The sequence below is a fragment of the Brassica rapa genome, chromosome A09 (assembly GCF_000309985.2).
Source record: "Brassica rapa cultivar Chiifu-401-42 chromosome A09, CAAS_Brap_v3.01, whole genome shotgun sequence".
Classification (NCBI taxonomy): Eukaryota; Viridiplantae; Streptophyta; class Magnoliopsida; order Brassicales; family Brassicaceae; genus Brassica; species Brassica rapa.
The window spans coordinates 40,844,351-40,859,843 of NC_024803.2; the positions used below are offsets into that span (position 1 = coordinate 40,844,351).

The window sequence follows — 15,493 nt, forward strand, 5'->3', positions numbered from 1 at the left end:
TTATAAACAAGCACGTAGAGATGCTGTCTTTGAATTTCACTCTTGTCTTTTGTTTCAAAACTCTAGTTATTATGCTTTGAATTTAGATGATGATCACTTTTAATGGTTGTTTTTGTTTTGAATTTGCTTTGTTGTTTGTATGCTTTTAGAGCACAAAACAAGAGAACAATCTCATATTATAATCAAAGCTTACGACCAACCAACGACACAAACACATTAGAACAACATCTTCTTACTTTAACCCATGAACAATACAGCAACGACTCCTAAAAAACCCGCCCACGATAAGATTACAAATTGTCACAGCATCATCTCCTTCTCTTTCATAGCCACAAGTTCTTGTTTTCAGTCTAACTTCACCAAAATTCTGATTTCCCATTTCTTACATCTTCTTCTCTCTGTATCTATCCCTCTCTCTATTCTGCTCAACAAATAAAATCTTTGAAACTAGGGTTTCATTTGGGAATTTTACAATGTATAGTTAGTTTATTGACCATGGTTTAGCACTAAACGATTATTTAACGTTTTTGTTTACGGTGTCTACAATGTCGTCAATCATGTTAACGATTTGAATTAAAATAGCTTTCACGGGCTTTAGTAGATGTATTAAAGAACCCAAAAAAAAATTAGATCGTGTATTGTTTTGGTTACTTTAAAACTGTGTATTATGTTGGAAATTATAATTAAATTCAAGTTGTGTATTAATATGGAATTTTCCCTAATATTTATCCAAAAATAATCCAAGGAACAATTTTTTTTGGATCATATGTAATCTCCTAAACTATATTTACAAAATTTTGCCATGTCATTTATACAATCAATTTCACAAAACAAATATGACATAGCTAATGAAATTGATAACATGACTTCCAGAAAAATATGACATGAATAATTTCATTTAATACTAATGTATATTTTTTAATGTTTTAAAAACCGGACCGAACACTGACTCGGCGTATTCACTGGTTGATTGGTCGAACCGGTTCAACCGATCGAACTGGGTTTTTATTTATTATATATTTTAAATATAAATATATAAATATATATTATATAATTAATCATATATAAAAACGTTTGATGAATATTATCTAAAATAGCATCATAAAATAGATAAATAGCATCACAATATCCGTTGGGGAATGATAGAATATCTCAAACTTATTCAGTTGTATCATCTTGAGAGAATGGCACTTCATCTTCGGTACCTTCTAAAAGAAGAAAAAAAATATGAAAAATGCATGAGTTAAATAATAGACACCATAGCCTAAATCTGGTTCTGAATGATTCCCCTCCATTAACTAGTAAAAATAGCAAAAGAATAATATATTTATATGTTATATCAAATCTTATAATTAAACCATTAAAGAGAATCACGTTACTTACTTTTTCTTACAAGCGCAGTTCCAAATCTTGTGGCAAAGGAAAACTCAGATGGAGAATGGTGTACGACAGTGAGAGATGACGAGAAGACGTTTAGGTATTTTTTTTTCTCGAGAATTATTAAAAAACGACGGCTGTTAAGTATTACTATTATTAACTTAAGTTATTATCCATGATTAGCCTGATATAAAACCTTAATTACAATTTAAAATGTGTCAAAAATAACAAACCGGGTTTTAACGTCAACCCGGATCACCGGTTCCACCGGTTTTGAGCCGAGTTGCCCGAATTTTATGAAATCCGGGTTTTGAATCGAACCGGACTCGGCTTACTAAACGAGTCGTGGTCGAACCGGTTCGACCGGCCGATCCGGTTCGTTTTTCAAAACCTTGATATTTTTGGCAAACTTATTAAAATATGGTAATAATTCATATATTACATTTAATATTGATATTTCTTTTTGGTAAACTTTTTTTAAATATGGTAATATCTCATACATCATTTATAAAATAAATATATTCATATATAACATTTTAAATTTTGAAATATTATTATTTTTGTATAATTATACAATTTTTATTACTAAAGCTTTCAAAAATTTATACAATTTCTTAAAAATTTAAATATCTAATCGTAAGATCATTAGTTTTTTATATACCTACAAATTTTATAAATATTGTTTAAGCGAAATTTTTAGATAATTATACAATGTTATATCATTTTTATTAGTTTTATACAAATTGATTTAATATATATCAAATCTATATTAAATATTAGTAAGAAAATAGTAAAATCTATAATATTTAATAAAAATTATTTTTAAATATAAGTTAGATTAAAAAATTCCTTATATACCTAGTTATGCATATATAACTAATATTGTATAGATTTTTTCCCAGACCTAATTCTTAATGTTAGTAGTTTAAAGAGCATCTTGCACACGTGTTCCTATACTATATCAAAGTTTATTGCGGAATCCTACGACGACGTCTGCGACCAGTACTAAAAGGGAGATACAGCTTCGAACTGTAATTATACTTCGGAGTTCGGAATCCTATAGCAATGTGGGCGTCTGCGAGTACTACTTCTAAAATGGCATTAGCAGATACAACTTCAACTTGTTCCTGAAAACTACGGCCTCTTAAAGCCCGTTTTAGGCCCATTTATCCATTTTTGTTTGTGGACTTTATTTACGGGTGAAACATTTTTAATAAATTTTAAACTATTCAGTAGATTGTCCAACAAAAAAAACTATTCAGAAGTTTAGCACAAACCAGTAAGAGAATCCTCAGAAGTTGACATGTGGCAAAGTTTTGTAAAAAAAAAAATAATGTAAAAAGAATAACTGAGTATGGTTTATTTTTTGAAACAGAAATCTAAATCTCTGAATTTTCTTCTATCATCAATCAAAATGATCGTGTCATCTATAACTTCCAATCATGCCAAGATTTCAATAGGTTTGAACTTTTTAATAAATTGGAAGCAATAAAATCCATCTTTGATCAACTACTTTCGCTCTGGTTCTATATCTTCCTCGTGCAAGTATGCTTCAACGAGAAAGGCTTTGTTCTGATCCGTGAAACTCCTCTTACTTGGTCTTTTCTTCAAGGTTTGGTTCTAAATTCAAACCATGTACACTGAAAGTCCTCATTAATTAAGCAACAAAATTTTAACTTTGGCACTATTAGGCAAACCATATATGTCTTTGCCTTTGTCTTATTATTTGATCTTCTTTACAGCTGTGTACGAGTCAGCTAAACATTGCTCCGTTACTCCTCTCCAGTATTAAATCATGCCAGGCCAGCGCAAGATTGTTATTTGACTACTTTTCCTTCCAATTACGTTGGATTACTTCTTGATTTTAGTTGTGCCGCAAGATCTCAGATTTCTAAACTCTGATGCATCACCTTCTCCTCTATTGGGTTTAAAAGAGTTAATTAACCAGAAGATCAAACATATAATTTGGATTTGTGTTTGTTTTGACCATAAATATGTTGAAAGCAGCGTACATGCTACTGCTTTTATCTGGGAATGGTGTTAGCTTAATATGGAAAGCGATCATGATTAGGAGCAACCTTAGACCCTATATTTTCTACACATGGCTGAAGGTGATATGGTACGAGATAATATAATTCTATTTATTTGTAGTTAATACCCTTCTACATATATTTGATGCAGAATCATCAAACCGTAACTCTCCCGCAGTAATTTGAAGGCCATGGAAAGTAATGTTTCTTTTACTCATTGTAACTTAATCATATGCTCTTTTCATGTTCGTCACATCTCACAACTTAAGAAATCGTTGCTACAGTTCTTCACTTTTTTCCTTGTGGTAAAGTATATTTTTACTATTCTTTCATACATCTCTTTGTAGTTAAAGTAGCAAGAGAATTATGAGTCTGATGTAGGATACAAGAGGTATCCCCAAAGAAGATTAACTGCCCAAAAACACATGATATCTACTAACCAGCCTCTAATTACCAAAGTAGTATCTTTTTCTAATGCATATATACATTGATTTTTATCTATGTAGGTTTAGTCACTATATATATAGGAGGTGCGACTAGCCATCATTTGAATTTATTCCCACTCTCATTGCAGTTTGATCACTGGTCAGAAATGGGACGGTTACACGATCTGATTGGTAGTAGAGGCACCATCGACATGGGGGGGGGGGGGTACACTTACAGCCATAGTCGGAGAAGTCTTATGCACCCATAGGAGATGAAGACATCGAGCTCCTTTTCTCATTCAGCTTGAGGTTGAAATAAATAAAAAACGAAACCTCATACCTGAGATTGAGGACATTCAGCTCAGGAAGCAGAAGGAGGACAGCTACAACGATAGGTTCTCATCAAAAAATACTTGGCATCAGATTGGGGAAGTGACAGTACAATGCTCGTGGAGTCAGAGCATGTGGTTTTCACATTCAACGCCAAGGTATGCCTTTCTTATGTGGTTAACGAACCTCACTTACAGAACTTTACTCCATCATAAATTAAGCACCAATTACCCCGCGCAAGCGCAGGGTCTAGTATGAACATAATTTTCCCGTGTTTTGGGTTTCTGAAAAATGTTTCAAGACCGAAAATAGGGATAGGAACTGGCATTCTAGAATATAACAGTACATATTTTTATAAACTCTAGTAAATAATCCTTAAATAGTCGACAGAAAAAATCCTTAAATAACAAAACACACAATTTTTTTCAAATGAAAATGAACTCGAAATTTGTTTTCATACATATGGGTTTTAACCCGCGCTGGTTTCCCTCCAACTATGGAAACTGCCTCTGTTGCCGTCTCTGGTTCTCAGAGAAAGTTGGCCGTCTTGAGTTTGAATTCATCCAGCAGATTCTCGACGCTCAGCACTGGGAACTCTGAAAGGTCTTCGTTTCTTCGCCGAACAGTCACCTGAAAACAAAAAGGACATAACTTTGTCATAAGAGGCCTGAATGGGCAGAGGAATGAGCAACACTGGGTTATAAAACTAACATGTCCCGTTGTAGTTTCTTCAGCACCCACAACCAGTATGTAGTTGTACTGCGCAACCTGAGCTTCTCGCACCTACATCACGACCACGCTGATCATCAATCATCATGTATACGGGAGATTACTTTTGCATAATGACTCAGTAAGACCGACCAGGCTTCCCATACGTTTTATCTTTTAACCAGGAAATAAGAGTAGTTTGTGGTAATAAAAAGGAGAAAGAAAAAATATATTCAAACTTCAAAAGCACGAAACAAATACACTGCTTCTTAGCATTATGTTTAAGATGGGTCACTGAAGTTGTTTGCCTATTGTGACACACTAATTCCAGGTCAAAAGCCACAATTTCTTGCCCACCAAGTGCAAACCTAACCGAAAGTACCAGAACATAAACCTCAATTGTGTACAAGTTACCTTCTTGCTGATGTTTCTGTCTGTTATGTCAACATCAACATAGTACCCAGCTTCATGAATTTGTTCTCTCACCTGTTTGAATAAATGCAGATAAAAGACAGAGATTAAGATTCTCCAGAATAAACTGCAAGTGCTCATAAGGAGGAGTGCAGTCACGAATGTAAAACCTTTTCAGCGTATTCATGAGAATCCTTTGACAGTGAGCAGACTATGGCCTGGCGCGGACTAAGCCAGAAGGGCCATTTTCCTTTGTAATGCTCCACCAATGTGGTAAACATACGCTCAACAGAGCCTAACACCGCTCTATGTATCATCACAGGTGTATCCGAACTCCCTTCAGCCATAGCTGTGTATTCCAGCTCGAAGAGGGCAGGAAGTTGAAAATCAAGCTGATGTGAAGCAAACAAGGATCAAACTCATATAGCAAGATTGTAAGAAAAAAACTAAAAGATTCTAGGACCCAACTTGCAAAGTAGCGCACTGGACGTAGCTTTTCATTGCATCAGATACTGTTATGTCTATCTTCGGGCCATAAAATTCCCCGGCTCCTCTGTTCACCTGCAGAGTACATCACACCTCCAGAGTGAATAATGCATACTCTTTCAATAACAAGTTTGAGTAGAAACATCAGAAAGTAGTACACATACAAGGAATGGCTTTCCAAAATCTTCTAGTGCTTCTTCAAGGTCCCTTTCAGCTCTATCCCATGTTGTTAAGTCTCCAAGGTACTTCTCTGGTCTCTGAATTTGAAAACAACATGCACACAATGGGATACCGGACCATCTAAGAATCAAAATTTGGTACAAAAGATCTCCAGATATATCCTACCGTTGAGAGCTTTAGCTCATAGGTAAACCCAAATTTTGTGTAAACATAGTCAACGAATTCCAATGCACGTTTCAATTCTCCACTAACCTGCGAAAAGACAGAATACTTCTAACAAGGAGCTGGGAGGATAAGGAAGTCCAACGTTGCTATAAAGGAAGTAAATAATCTCAAACCTGATCCTTTGTACAGAATATGTGTGCATCATCCTGAAAAGAAAAGGAGAAGACATTGCCAAATGTTATGTTAGGGAAAATTGACTGGTTGGCAAAGTGTGTGGTGAATTCCTCACTTCACCATGGCAAATAGGCTCTAATTAAACGCTAGAGAGCAAGAAATTTACCCTGATCTACTAAAGCTCCTAAAGAAGTATAAAATACACTACGTTTCTTTGTGTTGTTTTCGCCTCTTGATTATAAACGCATCAATATTATCTTTTCCGCAAAATATAATACCAATACCCCGTTAAAACAAGAAGAAAGTTCAAATGCAAAAAAAAATACCTGTTGGAACCGTCGGGTATGGGTCAAGCCACTAAGAGCTTCACTTGCCTCATTTCGATGTAACACTCCAAAGTCGGCAAGTCTAATGGGTAATTCTACATACCATACCATTAAAGGAAGGTGTCAGCAAGAAAAATGATATAATTTAGAGTAAGACTTATTCCTATATCTAATCAAGCAGCACTAGAGGAACATAGGGTACCTTTATACGAGCGAAGCCTGTGTTGGAACATCAAGCAGTGACCAGGGCAGTTCATAGGTTTGAGCCCAAACTCTTGTTTATCAATCTGTGCAAGGAAAAGTAGAGAAAGCCATTCCATTTCAACTGTTAAAATGGCATCTTCAAAGCTAGACAAAGCCAAGAAGAATGTTGAGGTTTGCATGCACACTTACATCAAACGTGTACATATTTTCCTTGTAGTTTGCAGCATGTCCGGATGTTTCCCAGAGTTTCATGTTGTAAATATTTGGTGAAATAACCTGGCCAAATTCAGTGTTAATCTAGTAACCCCTCTGCCACGGTCATCAAGTCTGCTAAAAGAAAAGGTGAGATGATGAGAAAAGGGAAAAACCTCTTCGTAGCCCCTTTTCCGATATTCATTCCCGATGAAATGCATCAGCTTATTATATACGCGAGTACCATGTTTCTCGAAGAACCAACTCCCAGGGCTGAATCTCTTACATATATATATATATATATATATATATATATATATATTGTTAGTTTCGAAGAAAAAAAGAGGAGCTAGCAAAGGCGATACAGTATATTAGCACAGAAAGAACCTGAGTGGGTGACAAAAGAAAAGTTGGTGATGGTGGCCTAATAGCACCGAAAGCAACTGAGTGGGAGAAAAAAGACTAGGTGAGCATAAGAAAAGAAATTGTAGCTTGTAGATAAAAAGTAGGAATCTCACATTCAAACACTTGAAAGCTTTCACAAAGGAAGTATTTGGTATATGTGGTCCACTACACAGATCAACCAAAGGACCACACCTGTAGACGGTGGTTTTGTCCTCGGTGAGGAGTTCAGCCTGTAGATAGATGAATAACAGCAGAGAAAGGGCCCCCCAAACAACAAAATCCAATGCGGATCAGAAGGAGCATCATAGCAAGTTCAATGAGAAGGGAAAAAAATAACAGCGTTAACACACCTTAAAAGTATTATCATCAGGAAACATCTCAAGAGCCTGACCCCTGGTCACTTCAATCCTTTCAAATGGATGTCCTTCCTAAGATGTCAGAGGAATAAACTCAAAGCTTTGTAAAAGAAGCAAAGAAATATACTGTAAGGAGAAATACAGAGATATCAAAAATAAAGATATGACAAGACTGAATAAGAAGCAGTACTCGAGCATCCCCTGCTTCAGTTTCGGGAAAGTGTTGCTCGTTTAAACCCAGATCGCCATAGAATGCATCGTAGAAGAAACCCTGGATAGACAACCAAACAAATAATAGAGAGGCAAGCACAAAGACACAGACAAAAAGAATCGCTGCAGGCTCTTAGTCTTACCTCATCTCTAGCTTTGCAGGGTCCAACGCACAGCTTACAACCATACTCCTGTTCGAGAACCATGGTCAATGTTTACCACAATCAAGACGAGATAAAAAAAGTGTTTTTACCAGGGCGAGAATGTGAGCGCTAGAACGCCAGAAAGTATCACGGCCTTTGTCGCTGTCAAAACTGAAAAACTCAAGCGAACAATCAGCTTCCAGTGGCCTATTCATGTCCCAGAGGACATCGTTTACCGAAGAGATCAGCGCTGAGTTTGCCAATCCCACAGAAATTTGCCTCGCGATTTCTGCTGGAGTCGTCTCCCATCTCTTCCCTTCTTTCACGTTTCCACCATCTCGAATTGTAACCCTAATTAAGTTCACAGCAGAACAACATTACTGTAGCCCTAGCTACGCAAAGTATATATCAGCATCTATTGTGTTTACTTGATCGGCTCGTGTGGCCGAGACTGAATCTCCGCGAGCTGCTTCGCTTGGAACTCCTCGAAGAGCCTGATACGCTTCTCGATGACGGCTGAGAGATAAGCCTCGTCCCTGGGATGTTCATCCGCCATCGTTGGACTTGGAGGAGCACAGAAAGTGACGAAAGGCCAAGGGATGATTTTTTAAACGACGAATGAGAGCAGACGGGACGATTTTATGACACCACTTTACCAAAGTTTTTAGTATTTAAGATTTTTTTCAAAAAAAAAAAAAAGAATTTAATTAATTTGCCTATTTTCACAGATTTAATTCCTTTGCTACTACAGATTTGTTGTTTCTTTTCTTTAATTCTAATTCATTTACATGTATACTAGATTCGTTTTCCGCGCTACGCGCGGATTACATGATTCAAATTTGTTAATTTACAAAAAATTTCACTACATTTACAATATTACTAATTGTTTATAAAACATTTTAAAACACAATAATTTTATAGTTCATTTACAATAATTTATTTTATTTGTTTTAAATTTTGAGTGAAAGCATATTTTAAATCATGTGATATACAATATTCTAAATTGAAAAATTTTACTGCTGAAAGATCAATTTTTTTTTAAAAGTATTATATTATATTAAATTAAATCACAGATTAATACAAAACTATACATGTCTTTAGTTGTAATTACAAAAGAGAAATTCCCTAGGATAGACCTAAAAAAGTTTTTATAACAAATATAGACCTCAAATATCAAAATGACCAAAAAGTTTTATTAGGGGTGTATTTTTGGGTTTAGGATTTATAATTTAGGGCTTAGGGTTTATGATTTAGGGTTTAGAGTTAAGGGGTGGGGTTTTGGGGGTATGATTTCAAATTTTAAAAACTAAAAAATATTAAAATTTTCAAAATAAAAAAGGTCTATTTGAGAGAATTGCCCATAACAAAATTAGTTAGATATTTTAAAATTTTGTTTTAGTTAAAATGAAATATAAATTTAATTTTAAAATAAATACGACATTAACTAAATATTTAAAAGTTTTGTTTAAAATAAAAAATGAAATATAAATTTATTTTAAATAAATTTGAAATTACTTAATTATCCAAATATTTATTTTAATGATAAAATGAAATATATATGTTTTAATGAAAAAATAAAAAAAAGATATGAAAATATTTTATTCAGATAGAATTTCAGAGTAAATATAGTAAAGCATCTGTATAGTAAATCATTATTAAGCACAGTTGCTTCCTGCCTTGTGCACCCAACTTTGACCTGGTACAAACACAGATCATGACAAGTTAGTTAATTAACTATAAATATCCAAACTTTGTATTACATGCTTCTGCTTCTAGAATTATCAATCTAGGAAAATAAAAGATTCCTGAAGTCAAGATCACATCCAACATGAGTTTGTAATAAAGATAGCAATATCGTTGCGTTAACATCCCATGAAAAATCAGCAATTGGAGCTACGTTTTCAGTGTATTATATGACCAATCCCATATGTATATAATATACTAATGATCAAGCATGCATTCTCCAAATTTTTTGAAAAGGAAGTGGTATAAAATAATTTGAAAAGAAAGATATGTATACTTTGTTATATGAAATCACCAGTTACACTTACTTATTTGGTTTTTCAAAAAGTAGTCAGAGTTTCCCATCTTTATCATGCACTATTATTGGCATATTTTGCCTCGTGCTATTGAACTCAAGAATGTTCAAGACTTTGTACAACCTGCAACAAAAAGCCATTTCAGGACTCGAGTTAAAGATTAGATTAAATTTTGATGGCATACATCAAAAAAGAGATGGATAATTTTGTCAATTTGGTTGATGTGTTGAACTCTAGATCTGGCCTCGTTGACATAGCTGGTTCTGCCAATTCGAGATGTAATATTCCGCACAAAATAACATTGAAAACTTGACCCTTCTGTTTGAAGAAATATATAGGAAATTCACCTTTGATTGATCAAAGTTCTGAGCTGGGAAGCCTTGAAACTGGGAAAGGGAAGCTTCACATCAAACAAAGGATTTCCCTCGATCAGCTTCTGCAACACAGTATACATTATATTCCTGGCTGATTTTGTATCACCATATTTTAACAATTTCTCGTTTTCCTTGTGGAGATATCAAACACACACACACACACACACACTCTTAAACACCAAAGTGTATGCTTTCCAGAAAATTCAGTTATATAAAGTGAACAGAAAATTTACCTAAAATTCTCTAGAGTCAGAAGCTGAGTGATCTCTTTGTAAAGTTAGTTGAAAGCCGCAAAAACTTTCAGGTTTGTGGCTAATATTTGAGCAGATTTGCTTTGTCATTTCTGCAAAAAATCATACAAACACTATTAATCAAGAAAGAGCATAGACAAACCATACATTCGAGCAATAATTTTTTTTTAAAAACAAATCATTACCAATCTGGAGCTTCAATATACTTATGCTTCCTAATCTCAAAGGAATTTTTCATAACAGTATCAATTATCATGACTAAATTTAAAAGCTTAATTTCGTCGATGTATAATATCGAATCAAATCAGATCAGATTTAGAACATTAAACTTAACATAAGCTTACCAAGAGTTTATGAAGAGATTCAATACGAAAGTTCTCGAACGAAAAAACATCTTTCATCTTCTGCTACGTCGTCTCTTCGGCAGTGGCGATTCAGTTGCAGGGATCTAAATGGCCGATCTAGACAGAAATTTGCGTACTCTGATCATAATACAAACTCTAACTCTTCTTCAACACGCCTCGACTGGATTTCGTGCAGTTGAGTTGGAGTTTGTCCAGCCATAGCTGCGGTAGGTATTTTCATATAACTTTGGAGAATACTTGAGCTTCGTAAGTGGCCAAAGGGTTATATAGATGGAGATGGGGAAGTTGAAGAGAGTCGTTAGGTTGGGGTTTTTGATCTGATTAAGGTGTTAATGGCTCTGAACAGTGGAGAAAGTGTATCTATCTAGCCGGAATTTTGAAAGATGGTGGTATGAATTATTTAATGGTGTAGTGTAATTTGCCTTAACTATTTTAAGCTTATAAGAATTGTGGAGGTTAGGGTTAACGAAGAGGGAGGAATATGATATGCTATTGGCTGGAATGATACATTGAATTGGTGTGAAGGTTTTGTGAGGCCCAGCAATTTGTCATTAAGAAATTCATAATGACATGACTAAATAATTGGTTCTAAATATTTTATCATATGTGGCATACCTAAGAAGGCTTGAAATTAGTTGCTTTTATATAGTGGGATTTTCTGGCAGATTTCTTTCATTTTCAACAAATTTATTTGGTAACTTTTGACTGCTTTATTTTCCTTTCTTCCCAAAGTTTAATTCTAACTAAAATCGTACCTATAGATTCGGTCCCCCTTGTGTTGCATATCAATTGGCATAGCTTTAACCTTTTGAGTTGGTCTTATTAAACGTACTTATTAGCGTTTGAGTTGTTATTAGATTCGGTTCCGCTCTTGTGTTGCAGATGCATGATAAGGCTGTGAAACTAAAACTATATGCTGAGACGGCTGTGAATAGTTTTCTGAAGAAAACAGGGGAAGGTGCTCAGTAAAGAGCATATCAATTGACATAGCTTTAGCTACTACGCTACCTTTATCTAAGTCGATATAAGTTTTGTTGTCTTTTTACAAAGTTCATGATTGACCGCATCTTAGGTTATACAGACAAAAGCTCATGATAGTTCGCAAGTATGTAATGCGTGTTATTGTTATGCTTGTGCAGATATCAAATTAAGTCTAACATAAGATAACAAAAAAAAAAAAAGAGATGAGAAATCAGAAGAGGAAGACGATAGAGGAGAGTGAGAGTTTAAATACTTTTTGATTTATTGTTTTCATACCTTTTCCACACTTAGGTTTGATACTTAAAAGACATACTGAAATATAAAACAACAACACTTTATTTAAAGTACGGAGCACTAGTAGAGACTCTCCCTCGAGCAGAGTCTTCACTTCTTTTCCATATTTCTTAGCCACTTTGAACAGATCCAGCCTTCCTTGCAAAGCTTGGGTCGTCTATGATCGAAGCCCATCTTTGGCAAACTAGTCGAAAGCTTCTAAGATCATCCACAGTCGACTTCTGGAAAATCTTTACCAACATGGACGTAGAAATATATTTCATCTTATTTTATCTTTTTTTGAATTGTTGGTGTTGGGCTGCGTCGTGTATTTATACCAACTAAGATGCGATGCACTTAACATCGAGTGTAATGGTAGATTCTAATGTTAGGTGCATCAACCTTGCAAATATCACATAAGTGAAATATCAACAAATTTGAATATAATTTTTTTTTTATCTTATTGCATATGAAAATACAATTAATGTGTATCTATATAATATTAAAGTAAGAGTATTTGTGAAAACTATAGTTTAAGCAAAATATGTTTCATAATTTTTTTGCCGCGAATATAAGACATCCATTTCGTTGATACGCAAGTATATTATACAACTTATATATGTTCTGTGTAAAGTATGTTAAGCAAAAATATGTTTCAACTTTTTTTCTTGATTCTAAAGCATGTTTATCGCTAATACTGAAGTATATTAGATCACTTATGTATGTGATTGTGTTTTATTTGATAATAATATTCAGTTGGCTTCTGCTTCGTGGGATTCACTGTAACAAAACAAGTCCACTTTGAATTTTTGAAAGGATAATTCCAGATTAAATAAGATGAGTACTCTATCAAGTACGCATATGTATTTTCTTCCAAAATATAAGAACATAATATCCAACTATAATTTTTTTATTAAGAAAAAGATTAGAGGAAATGTTAGAAAATACTCTTATATAAGAGATTAATATATTTTATGAATATATTTAAATTTTAATTAACTCTAAAAAATCTCAAAATCAATATTTTATTTTCTAAGATGTACGTGAGAAATGGTTTTTACATAAATCCATGCTAACAGTTAAATTATATATTTAAATTATCACATCAAAATATCACGTCTTCGATCCATTTTAGCTTTTGGCTCTTTTGGCAATTCCGTGTATAAACCAAATTCATTACTTATGTGGAAGTTCGAAGGAATCAGCTCTAAAACCAAACAAACTATTTACCTTTTCCCTCTTTTGCATCTCATTTACTATAGGGGATACGAACGATCGACTACCTAATTCATTTGTTCGGAGGTTAGCTGGAAAATGTACATATTTAGCTACATTACAATACATATCACTTTAATTACCCGAACAAATTATTTACCGAAAAAAACTTTTGAATTAAGTCTTCACGCATCTTAATTAAAAAAAAAAGATAGATAAGCAGAGGTTTTGAAAAACAAGGCTTGGTTGTTTAAATTATTTCAAACTACGTGTTCTGCCCGCACATGCGGGCATAGTGTTTTAATAGATATTTTTTATAAATATTAAATCAAAACCAACATAATAAATTATTAATTATATTTTTAAAAATATAAATCAAACATTAAACTTTATATTTCATATTTTATAATAAAAATATTATTTCAAATAAAAACACAACATATTTATGAATTATCTTATGTTTTAAAAATATATTTTATTTTTGAGAATTTTATTATATTTACTTATAGTAAATTATCAGATATAACATATAAATAAAATATTATTAATATATATTCATCACTTTTTATCAAAATATATATATGCTTATTGTTGTGTTAAATTTTAAAGATATTCACATATATTTTAGAAAATATATTTATTTGTTTGATTAGCATTTAATTATAATTTTTTTATATCTAACTATAAATTTTATAATAAAATATTAATTTCAGATAACAACAGAATATATCTAAGAATTATCTTATGTTTTAAAACATGTTTTAATAAAATATTATTTTCAGATAACAACAGAATATATCTAACAATTATCTTATGTTTTAAAACATGTTTTTATTTTTGAAAATTTTATTATATTTATTTATAGTCAATTATCTAATATAATATATAAATATAATAGTATTAATAGAAATTCGTTTTTAATTATTTATATTTTAGATAATTTTTATTATTATTAATTTTAATCACTTATTTAATCAAATATATTATAAATTCGTTTTTATTTTTGACTATTAATATAATTTATTCATTAAGGTTATAAACGATTTATTATTAATTTTAATCATATTTTTAATCAGATAGATTTGAAACTCGTTTTTATATTTTGACTAATTTATATAATTATTCATTAAGGGTATAAACGATATTAACCGCTCTAACTTTTAACGTGAGAGCTCCGTTGCAAAAATTTACTTCTCAAATAATAGTATAGATTCAGATAATTTATTAACACAATAAATTTATTATTAAGATCATTCAAACCAAATAATAACCTTTTTAACCCTTTTCTCGAAAAAAAAGTAAAAATTATATTTTCTTTTAAATAAAACCAAATAATAACTTCCAACGTTACAATCCAGTTGAACGGTTAAGAAATGACCCTTTTTTCTGTTTTGAGTAAAACCTATAGAACTTCGGTTACAAAAAATTATCTTTAACCTTTTTAATGCCTTATTAAACGTACTTATTAGCGTTTGAGTTGTTATAGATTCGGTCCCCCTTGTGTTGCAGATGCATGATAAGGCTGTGAAACTAACTATATGCTGAACTAGCTGATGAGATGGCTGTGAATAGTTTTCTGATCTCAAAGATTTCGCCAACCAGATATTTCATAGCGGGACTCTGAAGAAAACATAGGAAGGTGCTCTAAGGAGCATATCAATTGACATAGCTTTAACTACTAGACTACCTTTATCTAAGTCGATATCTTATATATAAGTTTTGTTGTCTTTTACAAAGTTCATGATTGACCGCATCTTAGGTTATACAGACAAAAGTTCATGATTGATTCATAGTTTAACTAACGCGAGTATTTGATGCGTGTTATTGTTATGCTTATGCAGATAGAATATAGCTATATATTCTAAACATACAG

General features: G+C 32.7%; 1 protein-coding gene and 1 long non-coding RNA gene across 9 annotated transcripts; one reads left to right on the forward strand and one right to left on the reverse strand.

The window, feature by feature from the left end:
* Window positions 1-1,756: 1,756 nt before the first annotated feature.
* Window positions 1,757-13,278, forward strand: LOC103842710. 7 transcript variants are annotated; one of them, XR_628016.3, is made up of 5 exons: window positions 2,778-2,989; window positions 3,120-3,488; window positions 3,559-3,605; window positions 3,755-3,865; window positions 3,982-4,717. It is a non-coding gene; the product is annotated as an uncharacterized LOC103842710 (long non-coding RNA). The 7 variants fall into 7 exon arrangements; XR_628015.2 differs by having other exon boundaries at window positions 1,757-2,989; window positions 3,755-4,717; XR_004451819.1 differs by having other exon boundaries at window positions 1,764-2,989; window positions 3,559-4,574.
* LOC103842713 (threonine--tRNA ligase, mitochondrial 1) lies at window positions 4,472-8,795 on the reverse strand. Of its 2 annotated transcripts, XM_009119374.3 has the most exons (19): window positions 8,551-8,795; window positions 8,233-8,473; window positions 8,123-8,170; window positions 7,960-8,040; window positions 7,764-7,841; window positions 7,527-7,643; window positions 7,396-7,451; window positions 7,185-7,281; window positions 7,006-7,092; window positions 6,815-6,899; window positions 6,613-6,707; window positions 6,286-6,318; window positions 6,113-6,199; window positions 5,932-6,024; window positions 5,750-5,842; window positions 5,452-5,673; window positions 5,285-5,356; window positions 4,874-4,945; window positions 4,472-4,792 (listed from the first exon to the last, which is right to left on the reverse strand). In XM_009119374.3, exons 1-19 carry the CDS (start codon window positions 8,676-8,678, stop codon window positions 4,691-4,693), a joined length of 1,887 nt encoding a protein of 628 aa, XP_009117622.2. In that variant the 5' UTR covers window positions 8,679-8,795; the 3' UTR covers window positions 4,472-4,690. The 2 variants fall into 2 exon arrangements, with proteins under 2 accessions (XP_009117622.2, XP_033136947.1); XM_033281056.1 differs by having other exon boundaries at window positions 7,396-7,643.
* Window positions 13,279-15,493: the final 2,215 nt, after the last annotated feature.